The 24,762-nt window shown below is 33.9% G+C and overlaps 4 protein-coding genes across 7 annotated transcripts; all 4 read right to left on the bottom strand.

Annotated features, from left to right (window-relative positions):
- Positions 1 to 261: 261 nt before the first annotated feature.
- LOC131011382 (uncharacterized) lies at positions 262 to 1,146 on the bottom strand. Its single transcript, XM_057939184.1, has one exon. The coding sequence runs from the start codon at positions 1,144 to 1,146 to the stop codon at positions 262 to 264; it is 885 nt and encodes a 294-aa protein (XP_057795167.1).
- A 6,714-nt stretch (positions 1,147 to 7,860) lies between these two features.
- On the bottom strand, positions 7,861 to 11,404 carry LOC131003343 (protein DETOXIFICATION 21-like). Of its 2 annotated transcripts, XM_057929871.1 has the most exons (9): positions 10,507 to 11,404; positions 9,601 to 10,142; positions 9,373 to 9,459; positions 9,245 to 9,301; positions 8,931 to 9,169; positions 8,698 to 8,816; positions 8,276 to 8,362; positions 8,077 to 8,202; positions 7,861 to 7,991 (listed from the first exon to the last, which is right to left on the bottom strand). In XM_057929871.1, the coding sequence occupies exons 1-8, from the start codon at positions 10,768 to 10,770 to the stop codon at positions 8,125 to 8,127; spliced, it is 1,473 nt and encodes a 490-aa protein (XP_057785854.1). In that variant the 5' UTR covers positions 10,771 to 11,404; the 3' UTR covers positions 7,861 to 7,991; positions 8,077 to 8,124. The 2 variants fall into 2 exon arrangements, with proteins under 2 accessions (XP_057785854.1, XP_057785849.1); XM_057929866.1 differs by having other exon boundaries at positions 7,861 to 8,202.
- Positions 11,405 to 11,557: 153 nt separating this feature from the next.
- LOC131003392 (protein DETOXIFICATION 21-like) lies at positions 11,558 to 14,932 on the bottom strand. Of its 2 annotated transcripts, XM_057929922.1 has the most exons (9): positions 14,701 to 14,932; positions 14,254 to 14,513; positions 12,918 to 13,459; positions 12,735 to 12,821; positions 12,612 to 12,668; positions 12,289 to 12,527; positions 12,087 to 12,205; positions 11,928 to 12,014; positions 11,558 to 11,861 (listed from the first exon to the last, which is right to left on the bottom strand). In XM_057929922.1, the coding sequence occupies exons 2-9, from the start codon at positions 14,503 to 14,505 to the stop codon at positions 11,787 to 11,789; spliced, it is 1,458 nt and encodes a 485-aa protein (XP_057785905.1). In that variant the 5' UTR covers positions 14,506 to 14,513; positions 14,701 to 14,932; the 3' UTR covers positions 11,558 to 11,786. The 2 variants fall into 2 exon arrangements, with proteins under 2 accessions (XP_057785905.1, XP_057785904.1); XM_057929921.1 differs by having other exon boundaries at positions 14,254 to 14,753.
- Positions 14,933 to 21,052: 6,120 nt separating this feature from the next.
- Positions 21,053 to 23,936, bottom strand: LOC131003706 (uncharacterized). Of its 2 annotated transcripts, XM_057930259.1 has the most exons (4): positions 23,504 to 23,936; positions 22,305 to 22,817; positions 21,913 to 22,052; positions 21,417 to 21,557 (listed from the first exon to the last, which is right to left on the bottom strand). In XM_057930259.1, exons 1-3 carry the CDS (start codon positions 23,816 to 23,818, stop codon positions 21,948 to 21,950), a joined length of 933 nt encoding a protein of 310 aa, XP_057786242.1. In that variant the 5' UTR covers positions 23,819 to 23,936; the 3' UTR covers positions 21,417 to 21,557; positions 21,913 to 21,947. The 2 variants fall into 2 exon arrangements, with proteins under 2 accessions (XP_057786238.1, XP_057786242.1); XM_057930255.1 differs by lacking the exon at positions 21,913 to 22,052 and having other exon boundaries at positions 21,053 to 21,557; positions 23,504 to 23,822.
- Positions 23,937 to 24,762: the final 826 nt, after the last annotated feature.

Below are 24,762 nucleotides of genomic sequence, written 5' to 3'. Positions count from 1 at the left end.
TTATTAAACTGATATTGGATACATTGATACTACTACTTGTGCCCTGTGATGATATCTTATCTGAGGGTGATTGTTTATCTACTAAGTGAGCAACCACTAGGTTTGTAACCTAGTATTGGATGCATACTTAAGAGATAAATGGTCTGAAATGCGTATTTAATAAACAAAAGCACAATAAAAGAAGTTTACATTCCAAACAAGTTCAGCCAAAAGTATGTTTGGTTCTGTAAACCCTATCCAAAAGTATGTTCAGCCAAACTCCTAATTGATGTTTACATGTGTGAGACCCTCTAGGATGTCTGACATATTCTGTTGAAATTCTTCAGCTTGACCATCTGTGTATTCTGTTGTGTCAGCATGATTGTTTCCCTCTAAGAACTCCATACTCTCATCCACTAGCTGTTGTGAAATTGAAATTGCATCTGGTAGCATGCCAATCCTTTCTAACCTCTCTTTGTTCATGTGTGGGATTTTGTAATTGTTGTCCCCTTTGGCTTTGATAGGTCGTGCACTTGCACAACTAAACATAATCTTTGGTATGTATCTATTTGATTTGCAAGCCCTATACGGGTCCAACTCACCCGGCATAAGGTAATATCTATCCTTGCTTTTGGTTAAGTAAAACCACTTCTCATCTATGTGTATGGTGTTGAACATGGTTTGAAACTTGATAAATCCCTCCACATTTATGTCACTAAGCTGCCTAAGGCTCCATCGCAGCCTTGATATCTTGTTTTGAGGGGTTAAAAGCGGTTTGATAGCATTGGTATGTGCTCTAAGTTTCTTGTCTTTCACCCACACACCTACAAGTGACTTACTAACTCCTAGATTACATGCCATGACTCTAATTGAAGATCTTTGTAGAACACTTAACTTCTTTACCTTTTCTGAATCGATCGCCCATTTATCCTTGTGTGTTGAACCTCTTTTCATTGATTTCAATTGTATAGGTCGTCCGAGCGCTTGTTGGGCAGTTGCCGATTTCCAAATGAGATAAATAGTCTTCAAACTAAGTTTGAAGAGTGTGGCTGCCTCCTTCTTTGCGCCGTATTGAAGTTTGCCGTTGGAACTCCGTTGCAACAACCACTGTGCAACTTGATTTCTTTCATCATTATTTAACTTTGAAGACTCTCTATTTTCTGCCATTTTAAGGAGTTGGGTGAAATTAATGTGTTCACCCAACTCCCACTTGTATTTATTGACTCTAGCATTGGTAGTTGTAGTTTTAAATTTCCCTCCAATCTTTTGGAGTTAAAGTTTGGCAAAAGTGGCGCCACTTTTTGCCTATGTGTAGCCTGCCACTTTTTAGTTTTATGTAATCTGTCACTTTTCCATTTCATGTAATCTGCCATTTTTCCATTTTATATAATCTGCCACTATTAAATTTTATGAAATCTGTCATTTTTTCATTTTATGTAATCTGCCATTATTTAATTTTATGTAATCTGCCCACTTTTAAATTGAACGTAATCTGCCACTTTCCAGAAAATAAAAGAATAAATAAAAAAAGAAATAAAGTAAATAGAGGAATACTAAAATTAAATTACAAATAAGTTAAATTGAAGTCAAAATAAGTAAATGAATAAAACTAATGTTAAATGTCTTTATGCTAATGAGAAATTAGTAAAAGTAAGTAAAAGTCATTAACACTACCCTTTTAGTCTTTCACAACACCTTTTTCAGCTTTCTTAGTCTCCGTGCCCACCACCAAGTAGGTACTTGTTTCGTGGACGGAGGGAGTAATTGTTAGTAAAATTGAAGATAAATTTTTATTATATTTTTAATGAATTTAATATATTGTTATAGTAATTTTGGGATCTAATTCTTCTCATTTTAATAGACAAGTGAAGCGAAATCATAAATATATTTTTTAATAGAACGATCAAATATTAGTTTAATTATAGCTAATAAATTCACGTTTCTCATCGAATGATTATATTTTAGTATAATATCTAATGATTTAATATAGCGCGCGATCAAGAATGTAAAATTAAGATAATGATATCATGAGATCTAGATATATTTTAGTGTAATGTCTAATGATTTAATATATTTTATAAATATATGATATTTAATTTACAAAATTATCCTTAAAATAAAATACTATGTAATAGAAATATAATAGGTAATATATATTGGTGCTCAAAACACTTTTTATATTAATATAGATTTTCTCTATTATGAGTATGTAATTAATGAATTACTGTGTAAATACTTTTTTCCCCTTTGTCATTTAATATGTAATTACTATTTTAACTCAGTTTGGTGTCCATTTATGAGTGGATTATTAAGACTAATCTTTGAAATTAGAATAACACGAATCTACTTCACTTGTTTTCGAGGAATGTTTATGCATGCTATTGTACATACGAAATGATTATCATACAAATTAAATTTATCATATAAAATGAATCGCTTTGAAATGTTGCTATGAAATTACATATAATGTGTGAGTTGGAAAAAAATACTCCCCTCGTCTCATTTTAATCCACTCGTTTTATTTTTTGGAACAATCCATTAGAATAGGTTCATTTTCCATTTTGAGCAAAAAGAAATGTATTTAAGTGATATGGACAACACCATTTTCCTCCTAAAAATTAAATTTCTTAATCTCCGTTGCCCAAAAAAAATGAGCCTATTAGAATAAGACATATGTAGTAATGAATTAAAAAAATTATCAACGTCGAAACTCGAACTCTGAATAATTATAAATTCACTATATAAATTTATAAGAACATCTATAGTGGAGAGTTAATATGGGCTCCTAAAAGTGGTCTCCACCATTTAATACCTCATTCTCCATAATGGGAGAGCCTCCGCTTGACTCTTAAATTTTGATTTTGATTTGTTTTCAATTAAAATTAACATTAAATTTAACAACATAGATTTCATTTAAATAAAACTCTTAGCGTGAATTTGAATTAGAAGAGGGTGGTATTTATAGAAGTAAAAAGGAAAAGTAACAAAGCCGTGGAACGACTAATAACAAATACTCCCTCCGTCCCGGCTTTTGGTATCCAGTTGAGAACGGCACGAGTTTTAATAAAGTGATTGATGTGTTGTGAGTGGAATAAGGGTCTCATATTTTATGTGAAAGTTAAAATAATTAAAGTGGAGTAAGGGCCCCACCTACTTTTACCAAAAATAGAAATGGATACTAAAATGTGGACGGCCAAAAAAGAAAAATTGGATACTAAAAGCTGGGACGGAGGGAGTATAAAAAAAAATCTGCCAAAAATTCAAAATTTCAATTGTTACATTTTTTTTAATTCGGCGTATTTTTCTGATTGTGCCGTGCGAAGTACACGCCAAATCCTCCTCGTCTCTATACCGGGAGCGCACAAGTACGCCTAGAGCGCGCCAACCTGTCGAGGGAGGGGGATCGGATGGGCCCGGTGTGCAACGGGCCACCGGCACCCGAGCCTCCCACAATGAATGCTCTAATGATTCATATTTCATATTATATATATTTGGATTCATATATCATTTTTTGTTATTCACTCCGTTCCGCTATAGGTGCGGTATTTCTTTTGAGCACGAGATTTAAGGAGTTAGTGTTTAATATAATGAGTACTATTCTAATTTTGTGGATGGATAGTTATATAATCATTAATTTATAAATAAATTTGAGGTCAAATTTATCTTTTTAATAATTTGATTATTTTTTAATAATATGATTATTCTTTTAATAATATGATTATATGTGTAATTAATAATTTTTTAAATCAAATAATATTTTGGATAAAATAAATAATATATTATAAATGAAACTTTTAATGAATGCAAATTATATTTTTGAATGAGCCAAAAAGAGGTATAGCCAAAAATAAAACTAAAATAAAATAATTTAAAAAATAAAATATATTAAAAAGTAAAAAAACTAGACCGAGCGAGTTGCTCAGAACCCAAACCGAATGAAAAAGTTGTGAAAATGTGCAAATTGTGGGATTTAAACCCACAACCTTGTGAATTTTTACCACAACGTCTACCAACCGAACTAGGTGCTTAGCTAGTAATAAATCACATTTGGTTAATATATATACATTCATATCTCTGCTCATATACAGGAGACCATATATCTTAAAATAAGAAATAAGAACAATTTTTAATGTATGAATTTTATGTAGAATACATATGAATTCGTTGTATAAATGTATGAATTGTGAAAAATAAATTTTTGCTACCTTTAGGATTCGAACTCAGGACCATAAATCCATTCAACATGATTAAGAATCAACAGTAAATCTTGATGATCTAATGGCTGAAAATGATTCTTATTTTATATCTTAAGAAATGCTCTTATTTTAGTCATTCTATATATATATATATATATATATATATATATATATATATATATATATATGGGAGGGCTAGAATAAAAACACTTTTAAGTGCATAAAATATAAATGATTTTCAGCCCTTAGATCATCAAGATTTACGGTTGATTCGTAACCCTGTTGGATGAATTTGTGGTCCTGAGTTCGAATCCCAAAGGTAACAAAAATTTATTTTTCGCAATTCGTAACCATGTTGGATGAATTCGTAACCATGTTGGATAAAATTCGTACATTAAAAAACGTTTATATTTTATACACTTAAGAGTGTTTTTATTCTAGCCCTCCCCCTATATATATATATATATATATATATATATATATATATATATATATATATAGGGAGAGGTTCAAATAAGAACCATTAAATAAAATTAGAACAGAGAACCATTTTAAACCATTCGATCATCAAGATCTACGGTGGATGCATCATCTTGGTGGATGAATGCAGATCCTGGGTTCGAATCCTGAAGGGAGCAAAAAATTTATTATTTTCGGATGCATTAAATTTAATAGCGAATGCATTAATTTATATAGTAGATGCATTGATTTTAATGGTTCTTATGTTCTCACGATAAGTGTGGTTCTCACTATAACCGCACCCTATATATATATATATATATATATATATATATATATATATATATATATATAGGGGATGGCTACAGTAAAAACACTTCTTAAAATATAAATATAAACGTTTTTTAATGTACGAATTTTATCCAACAGGGTTACGAATTCATCCAACATGGTTACAAATTGTGAAAAATAAATTTTTGCTGCCTTTGGAATTCGAATCCAGGACCACGAATTCATCCAAAAGGGTTACGAATCAACCGTAGATCTTGATGATCTAAGGGCTGAAAATCATTTATATTTTATACACTTAAGAGTGTTTTTATTCTAGCCCTCCCCTATATATATATATATATAGGGAGAGGTTCAAGAAAGAACCATAAATAAAAGAAGACCGAAGAACCATTTTCAGTCATTCGATCATCAAGATCTACGGTGGATGCATCATCTTGTTGGATGAATGCAGATCCTGGGTTCGAATCCTGAAGGAGCATTTTTTTTAAATTTTTTTAGTGCATTAATTTTAACAGCGAATGCATTAATTTTTACAATGGATGCATTAGATTTGATGGTTCTCCCGTTCTCACAAATAATGTAGTTCTCTCTAAAACCACACCATATATATATATATATATATATATATATATATATATATATGTATGTATATGGAAGAGTTCAATGGAGACCACTCCCCTATATAGAGAATGAAGATCAAATCAAAGCCATTGATCTCACCAAAATCAATGAATCAGATTTATCCGAATTCTTCAAGTTTAGGAAATCTCGTAAATTTCGCATTTTCCAATTCTGGGAACCAACGAACATTATTATGAACTTACGAACATAAGTATGTTTATTTGTATGTTCATTTGTTTTTATACGAACATATCGACGAACATTAGTATGTTCATTTGTTTTTTACACGAACACATCGACGAACATTAGTATGTTCGTAAATTCATAATAATGTTCGTTGATTCCCATAATTGAAAAATGAGGAATTTACAAGATTTCCTAAACTTGAAGAATTCAGATTAATCTGATTCATTGATTTTGGTGAGATCAAGGGCTCTAGTTTGACCTCTATTCTCTATATATATAGTGGTCTCCATTGAAGTATATATATATATATATATATATATATATATATATATAGGAAGGGGTTCTAATAAAAACCTATGTTAAAATGAGAACTAGGAACCTAATCTTGACCTTTTAAATATTAGATCTAATGGTTAGGATTTAGTCAATAAAAGAAATTGTGCATTTATTATATTTTACTGTGCACTTAAAAAATATGCAATTTATGCAATTGAAACCAACAATGCAAAATACTCAAGCAAATCGAAATTGTGCATCTATGCAATCGAAATTGTGCATATGTAGTTTAATCTCAACCCTTTATTTTATTTAAATCAATGGCTTTAAATTGGTTCATAGTTTTCATCTTAAGAGGAGTTTTTATATTAACCCTACCCTATATATATATATATATATATGAGACTTTTTACAAAATTTATCTATCTTCTCTAAAAAAATTTAAAAATAAAACATAATAATATTTATGTGTTGAGTTAATTTTATGTTATTTTCTATATCAATTTTTATATATTTTTAATTATAATACTCCCTTGGTCCCAATATAACGTCCCAAATTTTTTTTTTAGCGTCCTATTTATAATCTCTCAACCCAAAAAAAAATTACTTTACCTACTCTCTGTATCTTTATTCTCATTTATTTTATTTCTCTCTTACTTTTTCACTAAACTCTTTATCTATCTCCTCATTTACTTTGTCTTTTTATTACTTTATGCATTTTCTTAATTTGTGTGCTCCATTTTTTTTGGACGTTATTATTAGGACAGAGAAAGTAGTTTTTAGTACCATTACGGAGAACGAAATTTTATTGGTTCAATTTAGATCTCTTTAATTTAAAAAAAGCATAAAAAATAATTTTAGAATGAATACGTTATGGTAATTTAAAGTTATTTTTGTTTTTTTCTTTCCTCTTTACTCTATTTAAGTGTTTTTTTCCTCCTTAATAACATGTTTACTTTATATATATTTATTATATTTATTTAATTTCTTTTCATATCTTTCTTTTGTGTTTTTAAAGGGAAAATAAGTAAATATCATATTTTATGTTATACATATTTTTTTAATTGTTATAGTTTAGAATGTAATAGAGGTAAAGAAAAATATATTGGTTCATTTTATTACTCTTTTTTTAAAAAAATATTTTTTGTATTAATTTTAATATAACTTTGTAGATGAATAATTAGTTATATATATTAAAAGTATAATTTTAAATTAAATTTTTATTTATGTTTGTGTATGAAAATATTTATTTATTTATCTATTTATTATGATGCGTAATACTTTATAATAATAATAATGTGTAATGCTAGTTTTCATTATAAAATACTAATTTTCAATTGTTTAATAACTATAATTATTATTAAATTTTAAACAAAGTTGAAAATTTACGTTTTCAAATTTAGATTGAGTAATTAGCGTGGATAATTTTATTTTAGTTTTTAAAACATATTATACATTTGCTTATATTTTAATTATACTTAACATTAATATTTATTTATTTAAATATATTATTTAATTTTAATGTTTGTCGTGCGTTGCACGGATGAACATACTAGTTAACCGTAAATTAGAGTTACAGAAAGAAAATGTGACGGTTGGCTCATAAAAAATTAAACATTTCACTGTTTTAGATCCCGTTTCTTCTACGTAAAATAGATATCTGCGTCGTTTACTTATTATTTGAATGTCGTGTGAGTTGGTCTCACCCTATAAGATGAATAATTATAACATCAACAAAAATCCAAATGGTGAAAGTAACACTTCTTCTACCATGTACAAGTATCTTTTGTCTTCTCAATTATAGAAACAACATGACATAATGATAATGCATGTGGCATCTTGAAAAGAGATATACAACTTACCTTGAACGACAAACGTGACAATTTCAGGTGCTGACTGCTGATTGTGAGTTGAAATTAATACAATGGTTATGGAAAATCACCAAAACATATCTGATCACATCAAGAATGAGCTGGCCATTCTCTAAATCAACACAAAATAATGCAACTTATAAAAAAGCGAATGTCACAATACTAAAACAGGGGATGTAACAGATTATCAGTCATACTAGGTTTCTGATGCACCAAACACGAACACGAACGCGAACGCATGCTCGTCAGGCGGACTCTGCTGACCGATCATTAGGTTGATCGTCGACTAACCATCGGTTAAGCCGTTGTCGGGCTACGGAGACCTAAAAGGCCAGAAAACGAAAAATATGAATTTCGTGGAAATGAGGACTAAAGATGGAAATTAAGAGGCTTTACCTGTTTTTCCCAATCAGTTCTCTCAGTTATGATCATCAGCATTATAGTTTGAATCAAAGTGCCTATCAGCATTCCAATCCAGACCCCCTGACCATACACAAATTTGATGACAAGACACATTATGGTTAGGGTTAGCATTTTTAAAAATATTCCCAACTTCCATTTATCTTTTAAAACCCTCAACTCTGCAGAAAGTTGGAGCATCAGAAAGCTGAATCAACTTGTTGGCTTCTCAGTTAAAGAATCCGTCCAACTGATTTAGCTTTCTGATGTTAGATTCTCAGCCGCAAGCCAAAATTGAAACTTTCTTCAAGTTTTTAAAAATAAACCAAGTTGAGGTCATTCTTCAAAAAAGGTTCCAAATTTCGAGTACTCCACCCTTGTAGTAACAACAAAAAGAAAAAGGGGGTCTAGAAACTGACCTCTACATGTAATTTCATGACATAACCAAGCAAAACTCCAACAGGAATTCCTATAAAGTAGTAGCATCCAAGATTAACATACACAACCACACTCTGCCAACCTGCCCCAATCGCCACTCCTGTTTAGGATCACAACACTAATCTCTCAGACCACTGTTAAGGATGTCTCGTTGCTCTAGCGAATGGTGCGGAGTTGCAGCAAAGAAGAAAGACATAGATTAGGCCTCACTCACCAGAAAGAACTGGCTGGATACTGTTCATGAGGATGGAGAATGCCAGCAGAGGCGAGAGGCGAGCAACCTCAGCAGCCACATCATGATCCTCGGTGAATATATAAGCCAGGCGTGTGCGAAAGACTAGGAAGAGCGCCAACAGCACGAGCCCTATGGTCATTGAAGTCAGCACTATGTTCACAATGGAGAACTTTGCAGCCTTGGAATCACCCTTCCCAAGCTCGTTTGACACGCGTACGCTGTGGGAAGATAATGGGATCAATCAAGACTGATCATGTAGGCTTATAGCACTTGGTTTTATCTAGCTACCATACCTTGCTGCAGCCAAGAATCCTAGAGATATCATCATTTCCCAGCCATTGATGTTGAGACTGCGCGAAATTGAATTTATTACATCTAACTTTTGTCAATTAGATTAACAACTCCTCAGATTGAACAATACCAGATTGCAAGAGCATCAACTTCAACCATAGCATTCTCCAAATTTCCTGTCAAAAGTATCAGAATCGCGTTGTACCAGAGCTCGAGGCTGCCAAGAATCAAAGAAAATGATCAACTCCCACAAAAAAAGTTTGGATTTTTTTGCATCAAATAATACAACGTATGTGATCAAATGAGGAAAATAACAAATCTTTAATGCATCTCTTCAAAGAAGTTAGTTCCTTCTTACCAAAGCATGGCACCTGATGACACAGAAAGCTTGACTACTGGCCAAAGATCTCTGAAAGCTGAGGTTGAAAAACCTGCCCATGTCTCGGGACATCCACCAGACGTGACAAAGATGAGCTGGCCAATGTTCGGAATCCAGTACGCCAAGATAGTCGACACCATTGCACCAGTCACACCAAAATGGAACTTGACAGTTAAAAACCATGACAGCAAAACATGGATAGACAGTGAAAACACTGCTAGGTATGTTATGATCATGTTCTTGCTCTGTGCTTGCAAGTACATTTGGCAGCTGAATGAGACAACGAAGGAGTACATCACGGGGATGAACCAGAGGGCGATTCTCCCGGCCTCCTCTGCAATAATTTCATCCTGCCCTACAGCTCTTAAGATAGGGGCTGCAAATATGTAGAGAGGGACTAGTGAAGTAGACATAATAATCAAAACAATCCATGATCTTTGAAGATGGATTCCAAGCATGTGATACTGCCTTGCACCATAGGCTTGCCCACATAGAGTTTCCAATCCACTTGCTGCTCCAAGCTGCAAAAAATTGCAATTCAATAATTAAACAGAAGGAAATATTTGCATATTATCCCAATATGATCCATGTTACATATCTTATTCTTCTCCATCCCACTAATTCAACCAAGTTGGACACCAACACAACACACATACAATCAAGATTGACACCTTATTATATATTCTCTCCATCCCACTAAACCAATCAAATTGGACACACACACACAACATAAGCCCTTTAAAGGGTGTCATTCTTGATAGCGTAAAACCATGACAAATGGAATAATTTCAAGAAAACATAATCTTGAGGCATTGTTTTCAAAACCATACTATCTATGTTTACCTAAAGAGGGTCGATAGAGCTATAGAGAGAGTATCAAATTACCAGCAATCCATTGGCAAATCGAGTAAGGAGTGTTAAAACTAGAGCATAGGCAGCAAGCTCAGTGGAACCGATGTGGCCTACGAAAGCTTGGCTGATGACATTTATCCCAAACGTCGAAAATCGGGTGAAGATGGCTGGGCCGGCCACCACCCACATTTTCTTGTTTTCCACTAATATCTTCCTCTTCAAGCTCTCCTCATCGCTCCCATTTGTTTCAGGCTCTGCTGCCTTGGTTAGTGCTTCTTGAGTATTATTACCTTCCATTGCTCATCTATTCGCCTTGTTTTCTTCACTCACAAACCAATTTCCTCTGCCTTGAGTTACATAATGGAGGGTTTTAAATCAAAACAAAAAATATATAGTACGTGTTTCTATTTAACACTTCCAAGATTACTAAAAAATCAAGGAACATATATATGAATTAGGGATGATATGGAAAAGCTAGGTTGAACTGGGGAACATATCCAATACGAAATTACAAATCCCCAATTTAATTTAAAATCGTACTTGACCTCATATATCTTACAACACGAAATGAATAACATGAAAACACGCACGTTCACGATGGCATGCATGCATGGTAACAAGAATTGCCCCAAATCTTTTCTTGAATTTGTAATACTTTTAGGAGAAGAAAAATTGTTTGATTAAGTAAAATAAGCACACGGACACAAATCGTTTAAAAATGTGAAAAAGAAAGGAAGAGGTTGATTGTAAAAACCCTAACTCGAGATTTTCAGTCGATTGATTTCTATATAAGTGTAGAAAAAAGGGAGGAGCGGAGCTGATCAAATCTTCTTCTCCTGTAGCTTACTTCATGCAATCACCATAAATAGAAAGTATGCCCTGCAATAAATGCTTTATTTTTCTTTCAAAAAAAATATTTTGATTTTCTTAAGAAAATTATTATATTAGAGGTCTTAAGAAAGTATATATGGATTTTATTATGTGAAATTAATTCAATAAAATCGAGATATTTGAGGTTAGTAGTGAGGATTCTGAAATCTATTGATCTTACAAGGAGTGGATTTTTGAAGTTAGAACATGATAGTTACTATAACATCTCAAAACTCGACTCCCTTTATTAATAGTATAATATAGTTCTAGATCATGTTCTAAAAAAAAGTATAGTAAGAAAATGATGGAATAAAAAAACAAAACAAAACAACAACAACATATCATAAGATAACACAGAGAAATGAAGGCCGCAGGTCGATTTTTGGACTAGAAACGCGTTCTTCGCCAGCCTGCACTTTCCGATATATTGATCATAGTCGTCATCAGGAAGACCTCGACTGCACATCAGACTGATCATCCACGACCCAACGGTTGAGCCTCTGTCGCGCAACACAAACCTAGAGCAGCAGATGTTGAGATTCTTCTTGAAAGAGAAGGAAAGTGGAGAGAGATCAAATTAGTACCTGTTTATCCCAATCTGTTTTCTTAGTTATGATCAAAAGCATTAGAGTCTGAATGAAGGTGCCTATCAGCATCCCAATCCACACCCCCTGCATTTGCAAATACACACATTAATTTAATTGATTAACCTAGTCAACATAAATGGAAACTTGGAAACTCACCTCCACTTGTAGATTTATCACATAGCCTAGCAATATTCCAAAAGGAATTCCTATCAAATAATAGCATCCAAGATTAACATAAACCACCACACTCTGCCATCCAGCTCCAACCGCCACACCTATTCACACAACTATCTCTTTCAATGACACATTTTTTGTTGATTTTTAATGGTTTTAACATAAGATGAAGAGCATGTCTCACCAGAGAGAACCGGTTGGATGCTATTCAAGAGAAGCGAAAATGCCAGGAGAGGCGACAAATGGGAAACCTTAGCAGCCACGTCTCCATCATCTGTGAACAGATAAGCTACGCGTCCCCGGAATAACAGGAAGAATGTGAACAGTAAAACCCCTATGACAAATGAGGTTAGCACTACATTCACAATGGAGAACTTCACAGCCCTAGAATCCCCCTTCCCGAGCTCATTTGAGACACGTACACTGTCATAAAAAGCAGCTTTGTTTCATGAGGTTTTGGCCCTTTTTGGCCCGACTGAAGTGAAACTAGTTTATACACATACACACCTTGCTGCAGCCAAGAAACCAAGAGATATCATCATTTCCAAACCGTTGATGTTGAGGCTGCAATCGAAGAATGAATATAAGCAACATTTTATGATTAACAAAGCCTATGATTGAGAATAATACCAGATTGAAAGAGCATCAACTTCAACACTAGCATCCTTCATATATCCTGTCAAGAGAATCAGTATCGCATTGTACCAGAGCTCCAAACTGTCGATTATTGCCACACGATTAAAGATCTCATTCTACACACACTAGCTCTTATATATCATGCAATCAAATAAAAAATAAATAAGTTAGGCTCACCAAACCATGGCGCCCGAGGACAACGAGAGCTTGACTACCGGCCAAAGATCTTTAAAGGCTAAGGTCGAAAAACCTCTCCATGTCTCCTTGCATCCTCCCCTGGTGACAAACACTAGTTGCCCAATATTGGGAATCCAGTAAGCCAAGATAGTTGAGACCATTGCCCCAGTTATACCATAACCAAACTTCATTGTCAGAAGCCATGACAGGAAAATGTGGATTGACAAGGAAAACACAGCCAGATATGTTATGATCATGTTCTTGCTCTGTGCTTGCAGGAACATCTGGCAGCTAAATGAGATGACGAATGAGTATATCACAGGGATGAACCACAGAGCGATGATCTTTGCCTCCTCTGCAATGACTTCGTCCTGTCCTAGAGCTGTTAAGATAGGAGTTGCAAAGATGTAGATCGGAACGAGTAGAGTGGCTAGTGAGGTCAGAACAATCCATGATCTTTGAAGATATATCCCTAGCATTTCATACTGCCTTGCACCATAGGCTTGCCCGCATAGAGTTTCCAACCCACTCGCCCCTCCTAGCTGCACATAAGAGGAACGTTTACTTTTCATGATTGATAAGACACATGGTCAAGTATTTTTCGTTCTCAATCATTATTGGGATATCTTCAATCTCACTCTTTCAATCGGATATGATTCAAGGAAAAGTGATATCCCCAAGTTTTAATCACTTATGGGCGTTTACTTTGCATGATTGAGTATTTTTATCCTCAATACTAGGATTTCTTCAATCTCACCATTTCAATGGAATATGAATCAAGCTAAACTAGCTCAAATGATAGAAATTATCGAGTGCCTTGTGATATCCCAAAGTTTCAACCCATCAAAGTAAACAAGGCTAATCCTAAAAAATAAGCACCCTCTTAGTAAACAATGGATTAGCCTATACTATTTTTATCTATCTAAGCAAATTATCATAAGTAAACGCCTCCAACAGTATATATAGAAAGATCAAAGAAAACATACTATTTAATTTTCCCCAGATATAAACCCAAGCTAATCACAATTCCCATTTTTACAACAACAAACATTCAAAATTCCACATGTTCTCACAGACACCCTCAATAGTCTATTCTACAAAAGGGGAACTAAAATCTTTGATCACTAAACTTAATTTTCAACATCATATCATTTCCTCTCTCTTTTTTTTTTATTGTTGAACAAATAATTTTAAAGATCTCGTGACAGTGAATTCAAACTCGTAAGCTTTGGCATCAAGCAATAATCACAGTGCCATAAGACCAACACACGCACACATGATCTCTTCTCTTGTAACCTAATAAGGCTCTGAATTAAAGAGGGTATGATGAAATTACGAGCAAACCAGTGCCGAATCTTGTGAGGAGAGTGAAAACCAGAGCATAGGCGGCGAGCTGTGTAGCGCCGATGTGACCTACGAAGGCTTGGGTGATGACGTTGATTCCGAACGTCGAAAACCGGGTGAAAATGGCCGGTCCGGCCACCACCCACATTTTCTTGTTCTCCTCCAAAAGCTTCCTCTTCAAATTCTCTTCATTTTCAAGCGGTTCTACTGCCTTCAGCAGCGATTCTTCATTCTCAGGTTCCATTCACTAATCTTCAAACACACACACATCATAATTCATCTTGTCTTATAAATTTAGAAAGAAAAAAAAATCTTCACCGGTGCAGAACAAATTTTTGAATGAGCAAAATAAGCACACGAGTTTCTTTTAAAAAGATAAAAACCAAAGTCGAAAAAAAATGGGATGAAAGAAGCCAAAGTTGAGAGTTGAGATACTTACAATTGAGCGTGTGGAAGGAAGCAACACTGAGCTCTCAGTCTTTTATCCTCACTAGTTCATGCGTGAATAGCAAAATACAAATTTCCTGAAAATATATCAAGATTTTTTTCAGCCATGCATGTCAGATTTTTTTTTTTTTTTAATTCATCATCCTTCCTCTCTTTTTTTTCCCCTTTTTTTTTAGGGTCTTCATCATCCTGATTCAAAAGTCAACAGATTATGTGTGTTCAAAGTTATGTAAATAATCTAAATGTAAAATAATTTATATTAGGAGTAATTGAATATTTGAAGGGTAAAATGATCTTATAATTTATATTAGGAGTAATTGAATATTTGAAGGATAAAATAATTAAACGAGTTCAAAGTTAATAAATTTATCAAAATAAATAATAAATAAATTTAGATTATTTTTATCTGGTATATCTCTCAAAAAATGAACACCCCCCTGGCCCTTGGCTTCAAAGAAGAAAAGAAAAAAGTGAACACCCCTTTAGTCATAGCACTCAAAAAGTGAAAACTCATTTACTCGTTTTTGGTTTTGAAAACGTTTTTCACATTTTGTTACCCTAAATATACTCTTTCTGTCTCAATTCAATAGACCATCACAAGTATTAAAAAATAAATAATTTATAATAAAATATAAGAGATAATATTTTTTTTAAGTTAAATTTGTTAAAAAGTAGGAGAGATAAATGAATATATTATTTTTAAAATGAAAGAAGATATAATTTTGTACGGACCACAATAGTGTTTGAGGTAAATAATAAGTTATTTGAGCGAGTTTGTTGTAGTATAGATGATTTTCCATTGTAATAAATGATTTATTGAATTGAGACGTTCAAATAAAAAAATATGATCTATTAAACAGAGGAAGTAATGTTTATAATTAGTTACGATCAAACATTAATCTATTTTTGGTCAAATTATAATTGAAGCAGTGTTTTTCTTTTTGAGCAGATATGCGGCACTTTGCGCCGTTAGGAAAGTGTTAGGCGACAAATCCTTTTTAAAATACGGATTATGAATCCGTAAAATCATTATAAAAATATATGAATTTTAAAATTAAAATTCTTGTGCTTTATGGGATTTGAATCTAACACCATAAATTTATTTATAAAACAATATATATATATATATATATAATATTCATAATTTAAGACACACTGTTTATTTGAGCTTCATCTTCACACTGTTTTTATACTCCCTCCGTCCCACGAAGCATGATACAGTTTCCTTTTTGGTCTGTCCCACGAAGCATGACACGTTTCTAGAAATAGCAAAAAAATTACTCTTTATTCACATTTTCACCTTTTCACCTATCACATTTAACACACAAAATACCAATTTCTTAATTCCCGTGCCGAAAAGAAGTGTGTCATGCTTCATGGGACGGATGGAGTATTTTAGTTAGGTTTAAAATGCATCCAGAAAACTACATAGAGATGTTTTCTAAATATCGTGATGTACATAAATGCATTTTGGTGGATGTGATAACATACTTTTGGATCTGCTTTTTGTCGTTGGTGGACCTATTTATTTCAACGTGGAAGGTACAGTGTACTACAAATAATATGGAAGTTGGCGCATATTGTGAGCATTTTAGGTCAACAATTTAGCCATGGGTTTGCCGATTGCGCACTCTTCACAGCGACTCAACCACTTGTAGTTTTTTACCGCTGGTATTTATAGATATTATTATTTCTTTACTTCTAACTATATAAATTAATTTAATTTTATATAAATATTTCTTTTGTCCTCAAGTGCATAATTATATTTTTGTTTATATAATCATGTTTATTCTTTGACAATGCATTAATGTTAAGAGTTAATAAAATAAGTATATATTAATAAATAAGTTAAAAATATACTATTATTTGTTATGAAAACCAATCTATATATTATGACATGTGAAAAAGTAAAATAAGCCAATATAATTAACACATAATATTTGTAATACAGGCATAGTAATATAAGGATGTGATAAAATGAAATATTATTCTTTTCTCCGAGGTAACTGTATCGATTGTCTACAATTATAATAGTGAAAAATGACATAGTATAAATTTTGATATCATAAAAGAAACATTTGCACAAATGAAGAAAATTACTCTTATTCGACATTGTCATTACCGGAGTTTCTGGCGACTGATTCGGCTATCGTCGTGTCTAATGGAATAAAACCTTAGTTGACCACCCCGCCGTACTAATTTTAGTAGTATTAACTTAAATGATGAGCTAATTCTTATACTCAATCTTTTTTTCAGAAGCCACATTCTTATACTCAAAATTAATCATCCGTTTTTAAACATGTTTCAAAATATAATGTACTTTTTTTATTTGAATTGTATTAAAATTTTCTTTCACTAAAATATCCTTATTTAGTGTTTATAAAAGTAATTCTCCATCTGTCCTTATAAAAAGTAATTATTTGTAAATTGCACGAATTTTAATAAAATAGTTGAATATGTTATGACATAGTGGAGTAAGGGATCCCATTTTATTATGAGTTGAAAACTTACCAAAAATAGATTTGATATATTTTGTGAGGACGGACGAAAATGACAAATTAGATTACATTTTATTAGAACGGAGAGAGTAATGAATAAGGTAAAATAGAATTGCATATAAAATTATACTAGTAATCTTTAAAGAATATTAAAGGTTTCTTTATAATCTGTGTCAAAAATGAAAAGGATTGTAGACAAAACAGATTTGTGAAGAGAAAAAGAAGGAAGAAAAAACTTTTGAATAATATACCAAGATTGAACATAGATAGAATATCCTTGAAAATCAACCATATTAAAATCCAGCTCCAATCCTGGATCTTCTGAAAATTTATCTATTTTTCTTTTTTTGAATTGAAACCTCTACACATAGGGGAACGTGACACCCCTTTTTTCTACAATCTTGCTGAAATTATTAAGGGCGTGTTTGATATTGGCTAATACACTGTATTAGCTAATTTAGTACAGATCAGACTAGTATTTGATATTATTTAGTAATAATGCGGATGACCCGGTTTAATCCCACGACCCAGTATTATTAATCCAGATTTCTTAGGATTAATAATACCACATCCCCCCTAGGATTAACTTAAACCAGGATATTCTGTATTTAGCCATGATAGCAAGCATCAACTCAGTATTAATAATCTGTCATTATCCACGTTAAATATCCTGGTTACAAATTATCCTACACAATCCTTTACTAAAAACCAAACGAGCCCTAAAGGTCATCTCAGCTCGTCAAACACCTAAAAGAAATCTTATTATTTTCATCAATTTTATTTTACTAAGGCCTAACTTTCAGTTACATCTCCATGACTCCCAAAAATATAATTCAATTCTCATTTTCAAACATTAAAAACAATGTCGTAAGTTAGAGCTGGCGACAGCAAGACAGAGGCGTCGTAGTCAAAAGTTTAATAGTGGCTGGTTACTTATATTCTATTATGAATTGTTTCATTTTTTGCATAAAAGATAAAATTTAATTCAAAGAATATATATATCCTATCACTTTTAATTATTTAATTTTTTTTTTCTTATTTTACATGCAATAAAATAATGGGACAAAGGAAGTAGTAATTTTATACAAATTGATACTCCAATTTTCAAAAAGGTATTTTTCCAACAAGATCTTTTTAGGAGTTATGGCAAAAAAATACATAAATTTTAATGAAAGTTTTCAATTTTTCAAACTTTCAATTAAGCCTAGGCAGTTGTAAAACGGATTTAATTATAACCATAATCGAATCGAAATTTCGATTAATCGGTTAACCAATAACACAAATTTACGAATTCTATCCATTTTAAGTTTAATTGGAATTCAATAAATCAATTTAACCGATCAATTAAATTGATTAATCGATTAATTTTTAAAAATTATTATTTATTTTAAAATTTAAACATACCTATATTTAATGTTTGATCATCATAAATAAACGAAGTTTGGCGATTGGCACGTTAACATGTTTGCTGACAAACCTTAATTGTATGAAAAACAAGAAACACCAACAAAATTCAACTCGTTTCTACGACTAAACAATAAATCTCTTTTCAGCCCAGATCAAGTTGTAAAATCAGTTTGTACACAGCCCATCTCATCCCCAAAAATAGTTGAACCAATCCAAATTCTCAACCTGTAAAATCAACTTCTTTTTCTTTTTTTTTTATCAAGTTGTAAAATCAGTTTTTTATTATCAATCGCAAATCGATTTCGATTACGAATCACAAATCCACAAATCGGTTTCGATTATAGTTAATGATTTCGAGCCATTTCAATTCCGATTAATCGAAATTTCAATTCAATTAACCCGTAACCAAACCGTTTACCACCCCTAATTAAATCAAAAAATACATAAATTTATAATTTAGTTGTAATTTTCACCTGAATTTAACTTCTGACAAAATTAGAGCTTAATCTAACCCAAAAAAAATCAATTTTTAATTCAAACCCTAATCAAATTTTCATATAATATACAAAATATAATAAATAAATAATCAAAACATTAAATATTAAATTAAATTTGATTTTTCGGATCATACTAGACTTTAATTTCGGCGAAAATCAAACTCATGAAAATTACAACTAAAATATAAATTCATGTATTTTTTTGACTTAATTAAAAGTTCACGTGAAAAATACAATTTCACTAAAATTCGTGCATTTTTTTTTACCATAATCCCATCTTTTTATATATGGCAATTATCAAACAATTGACTGTAACTTTGGTTCAGAAATACTCCCTCTGTCCCGATAATGAAGTCTCATTTCTTTTGGACACGGGTATTTAAGAGAGTTAAAATAGATGTAAAATTAGTAGGGACCACATAATTAGTGCTTTAATTAATGTTATTTTATTTCTTAATTAACACCTACACACACATACACTCAATCGCAGAGCAGAGAGCAGCCGCCTCCTCCGGCAACTCCGCTGCCAGCCTCCCTCTGAACTCCAACGGCCGCAGCAGTTAGCAAGGCCAACCACCACCGCACGCCCAAAGCCGCCAATCGCCTCCCCCTTTCTTCTAACCTTCATCTCTCTAAATCACACTGAAACCCTAGATCCCTAAATCTGCCCCTCAAGCTTCGATTTCCGGCGTCCGCACCGCCGTTCCCTAGCTCCCCCTCCCTCTTCCCATTGTTCGGCCGGACAGCAACAGCTAATAGCCACCGCCGTTGCCGCCCTGACTCCCGACTCTCACCTCTCTCCCTCGACTGACGCTCACACAGCAACACCAACAGCACAAGCCAACATAACAACACCTCGCTCCGCGAACCGCCGCTGCTGTGCTCGATTTCCGGCAAGGCAACAGGAGCTCCACCTTCGTCGCTTCCCCTCGGCTAGAGAGAGAGAGAGAGAGAGAGAGCAGAGGGTGGGGATGAAATTGGGTGGTTGAGATAGAGAGGGCGACGAGGCCGGCGGATAGCCGTGAGTGTCGCCGACGGCAGAGGAGGAAGGCTCGATGGAAGCGCCAGAGAAGAGATTCGTAGAGGAGAGAGAGAGGGGAAGGGAGGAGGTGGTAGAGAGTAGGGGTGAGCAAAAAATCCGAAACCGAATAACCGAACCGATCCAAACCGAAATTTTAAAATATGGTTCGATTTTTTCGGTTCGGTTCGGTTCGATTTTTTTTTCATAAAATTTCGGTTTTTCGGTTCGAAATTTTTAAAACCGAACAAAACCGAAAAACCGAATTATATTTATAATATATATATATATATATAAATATAAATATATAATATTTTAATTATAATTTTATAACATCTAACTTCTAATATTTTTTTTAATTTTATAGTTTCTTTTTGGAATTTTCGGTTTTTTTTTCGAAAATTTCGGTTTTCTTCAGATTAATTCGGTTTTTCGGTTCGGTTCGGTTTTAATTATAAAAAATTCGGTTAATTCGGTTCGGTTTGTTCGGTTAATTCGGTTCGGTTCGATTTTTTTTTAAACCGAACTAAAATATGGTTTGGTTTGGTTTTAGCAAAAACCGAACCATATAACCGAATGCTCACCTCTAGTAGAGAGAGAGAGAGAGAGAGAGAGAGAGAGAGCCAAGTAGTGTGTGAGGTAGATTGGGGGGGGGGGATTAAAAGGAAATCATGTTTAATTAGAAATTAGTTGCCCTTAAAATTTACCCAAAAAGGAAATGGGACGGCTCAAAAAGGAATAGGGGACTTGAATATTGGGACGGATGGAGTACTATATAGTAACTCTTAATCGACCACGATAGTCGATGTTTGATGTCCAGAAAGACAAAAGGTCGGAGGGGGGCGAGGACGAGGAGGATCCAAATAACATAAGAGAATAAATGCAAGAAAGCCAAAAGAAAATACCTGAGAAACAGAGAGCAAGTTTACTGAACACCTGTTGTTCCATAAATAGTAAGAATCCTGCGAAACTAACAAATTACAGTCGGTCGAATTGTTGTTTCTAAGGTCACAATGAATGAATGCCATGAGGGGATTTTCCATTCAAAAACACATATTCTTATCTGTTGCACTTTCACGGGTCGGGAGGTGATTGTTGTGTTCTCTAGAGCTGGTATAGATAGCCCACAAACTCTTTGGTGAACTTAACTAGTAAGAGATGATTTTTTTTACCACAAAATTGGCTGTCAGGCTAATTATCCCTCAGTTGGTGTGGTTTCGGAGCTGCCCTCTTCACTGGTTTCACTTTCTCCTGCTTTTTCCTCAGATTGGTCTCCAGTATCGGCTTTTGCAGGTCCAGGACCGGCTGACACCTTCACCATTGAGGGTCGCAAAAGTCTTTCACCAAGTTGAAACCCCTTCCTGAATTCTTCAATAACAACACCTTCTTCATATTCTGCTGAATCTTCGCGCATTATAGCTTCATGCAGCTTTTTTGGAAAGAGAGTTAAAGTCAGAAATCTGTTATGAAAGAGAATCCATAATTTAAGTAAAGGGAGAAAAAGGAAGAAAACAATGCCAATTTCAGCTCGACTTCACTGCAGACTATAACAGCCTGCTTCATACAATGTAGATTAAAAGTGAAAAATCTTCAAGGACAAATGGCACAATATAGAAAGGATATTCAAAACTGAAGCATCATTTAGTTAATATAATACATAATAAATGGGGCACAGAGAGAGAGAGAGAGACCACCTAAACACATCTCCTAAATCTAGAAGAGAGCAAGAGAGAAATCTATTGCAATATTTAAGATGCCATACCATCTCTGGTCAACTAACTCACCGAGTTGGCTCGACTCAATTGATAATTTGTTTGACCTAAAAGCGTATCCGGTTCTTCATAAAACCTGAACCGACTTTATACAGCTTTTCAAAGAGATCAGTTATAACTCGACTGAATTCTGAGCCAACTCGGGAGCTTGCCTGCATCGAGCCAATGACCAGAGAATGATTGTAAATAACAAGGCTGTTGAAAGGACTCTGTGGATAAAAACCCTTGCTATTCTAAGGGGGAAACATCATCAAAAAACTGATACAACTTGTTGTCAGTGCAAGATTTCTCAATGAGTTTTATACATACATATATGTATATAACATAGGAATGCCATTAATGCAATGCCGCCTATTAGAATTACTTCCCAATTTAAAAATACCCAAATAATAGTAGGAACTCACCATTGGATCAAATGGTTTCCCGACAGTCTCCACAGGAACAACGCCCAGGGATACTAGAATCTCCACAAACTGCTTGTATATGCTCTGGTAACTGTTGTTGATCTTTTCTTCTCCTTCAGTTTCCACTTTGATCTGAGCTTTAGCCCGCTCAAAATTATCCAGGACAGGTAACAAATTCTCTAAAACTTCTCCTCGTGCATTTGACACCTGGGAAAGTCGGTCTCTCTCTGTCCGCTTACGGAAATTGTCAAAGTCGGCACTAATTCTAAGAACCCGATCCTTCTCATATTGTAATTCTTCAGATAAAGTAGCCACCTTTCTCTCGAGATCATTTTTATCATCTTCAATGGATTTTAGGAATGATTCTACTTCAGCAGCTTTTGAATCATCGTTATTTGCTAAAGCCTCCTTATATACCTTTAAAGAAGCTATAACCACAGAATTCGGTTCATCAGCAATTGCATCATTAGTCTCACTAGAACCATCAACGTCAGTAGCACCATCAGTGTCCCCCTGCCCAACAAAATAGAATTAGTAAATCATTAAGTAGAAGATGCAAATTCCTCTGGCTGCTGAAACATTTTAATAAGCTTTACTTCTCATTTTCACTGCATAAATATTTATTCAGAATTGCCTACCAAATCAAATTACTATTCCAAAAAACAGGAGCCTTGGCTATTGAAACTTGAATCAGCAAAACCAGTATACGTTTAACTATTCACCTCTGCAGTCAAATGATCATCAAATCATCGACCATGTAAACAAACAATACTTAGTTTATATGTACAATACAAGCTAAAAGTAACACATGGAGTATATCTTACAAGAAACAAATTCAATTACTAAACACATCTTTGCACAAAAATCTCTACTTATCGTCCATTATAACAAATTAGAGGACTAACAAGTTGCCAGAGACCTTCAAACTTCACTTTCCAAGATTTCACCACAACACCTCCTTCATTCACAATGTTTCGCATTGTGTAACCGATTGCTTCACCAGAATAACAATTACAACAACAGTGATAACAATAATTGCATCAATAGTCTAAATTTCTCCGTAGAAAACATCAAATAATCAAAATTGAATAACAGGTGCGACAGTCCACATAAATAGCTCATCCACAGCTAAAACGGAAACCAGAGTTACAAACAAATTCGAATCCACAACAAGATAATACCAAAAATTCAAAAACTACCTCAATTTCAGGCCCCGAATCGGATCCTTGAGCTGGCTCTTTCTCTTGGATCTCGGTTTCGGCCTCCGCGGTTTCTCCATTAGCAGCGTAGGTCGAGAATTTCTGAGCGGAGCGGCTGGGAAATTTGACGCCACTCTTCTTGTGTCTGGAGTGGTGAATCCGACACCGTATCAAAGGCAGTGGGATCCTACTGGATGTAAAGGAAATGCGAGGGATATTGTGAGGTTTGACGGAGGAACCGCCGGCGGCGGTACTGCAAAGATAGGCCGCCGGCGTACAGAAGGTTGGTGGCGTTTTTAACATTGCTGTGGCCATTGCAGAGAGAGAGCGAGAGTAGTTGAGGACAGGAGAGGATAAATGGCTGGAGGAATAAAAGAGGATTGAATTTGAGGGTTTAGTCGCTACAGCTCCACTGCAGTCTAGAATCTACCAAATTTTCCAAATATAATACTCCTATATAATCAGCTCATAAAAAGGAAAATTAAAAACTTTAGTTTTTTAATATGGAGTTTGGATTTTAGGAATTACTAGTTGCAAAGATATTATAAACTGTGTATCTCAAATTAATTGTGCTGTCAGAGATTTTAAAAAATGGTTGGAGAAATTTGTTATCATGTGAATTTATATAAAGAAACTTATAATTTCTAATTACTTTTCAAAAAGAAATACTCCATCCATCCCATATATATAGACTGATTGAAATTTAAATAAGTACTCCCTCCGTCTGCGAAATGAACTCCTACTTACCCTTAAAAATTTGTCCACAAAATAAACTCTTACTCTATTTTTTGGGCAATTATACCCTCTCCTATTTCATACATTTACTACCCTTACCAATGAGGGACCCACTCTAAATCAACTAACCCACTAATTCACTTACTAACCCAACATCAAAATCACTCTCCTCTTTGCCAAGCAATTTACCAGCGCCGACCGCACAGGATTCCGGCCACCCCTCGTCGCAAGCCTGGTGCGCCTCCGCCGACGTTCGATCAGTGCCGTAAGCCCATCGCTCAGTTCAACGCCATCCCACGCGGTTCTTCTCCAACTGTCCCCAACATCTCAAATCCAATTTGTGATGTGAGCCCTAATTTTCAGATCTAAGTTCGATCTTTTCTCCCAAATTGCAACTCTGAATTCAATTTTGATTCTCGTCAAAGATAGAGACTGATTCTCCAATATTTCTTTCTTCTACTCAGTTCAATATTTCTCTGATTCTGTTTGACTGAATTAACTTGAAGCATTCGCGAATAAAAATC

Source organism: Salvia miltiorrhiza, chromosome 1 (assembly GCF_028751815.1).
Source record: "Salvia miltiorrhiza cultivar Shanhuang (shh) chromosome 1, IMPLAD_Smil_shh, whole genome shotgun sequence".
Lineage (NCBI taxonomy): Eukaryota > Viridiplantae > Streptophyta > Magnoliopsida > Lamiales > Lamiaceae > Salvia > Salvia miltiorrhiza.
The sequence above is the reverse complement of the archived record's forward strand: the minus strand, read 5'-3'. Positions and strand labels throughout refer to the sequence as shown.

Coding starts and splice junctions, on each gene's coding strand:
- LOC131003706 (XM_057930255.1), bottom strand. CDS start 23,818: ATGGCCACAGCAATGTTAAAAACGCCACCAACCTTCTGTACGCCGGCG. Junction 22,818..23,503: donor ATTCGGGGCCTGAAATTGAG/GTAGTTTTTGAA, acceptor TTTGTTGGGCAG/GGGGACACTGATGGTGCTAC. Junction 21,558..22,304: donor GGAAACCATTTGATCCAATG/GTGAGTTCCTAC, acceptor TTTCCAAAAAAG/CTGCATGAAGCTATAATGCG.
- LOC131011382 (XM_057939184.1), bottom strand. CDS start 1,146: ATGGCAGAAAATAGAGAGTCTTCAAAGTTAAATAATGATGAAAGAAAT.
- LOC131003392 (XM_057929922.1), bottom strand. CDS start 14,505: ATGGAACCTGAGAATGAAGAATCGCTGCTGAAGGCAGTAGAACCGCTT. Junction 13,460..14,253: donor GATTCGGCACTGGTTTGCTC/GTAATTTCATCA, acceptor TCTTATGTGCAG/CTAGGAGGGGCGAGTGGGTT. Junction 12,528..12,611: donor GGTTTCTTGGCTGCAGCAAG/GTGTGTATGTGT, acceptor TTTTTATGACAG/TGTACGTGTCTCAAATGAGC.
- LOC131003343 (XM_057929866.1), bottom strand. CDS start 10,770: ATGGAAGGTAATAATACTCAAGAAGCACTAACCAAGGCAGCAGAGCCT. Junction 10,143..10,506: donor GATTTGCCAATGGATTGCTG/GTAATTTGATAC, acceptor AATTTTTTGCAG/CTTGGAGCAGCAAGTGGATT. Junction 8,817..8,930: donor TATCCAGCCAGTTCTTTCTG/GTGAGTGAGGCC, acceptor GATCCTAAACAG/GAGTGGCGATTGGGGCAGGT.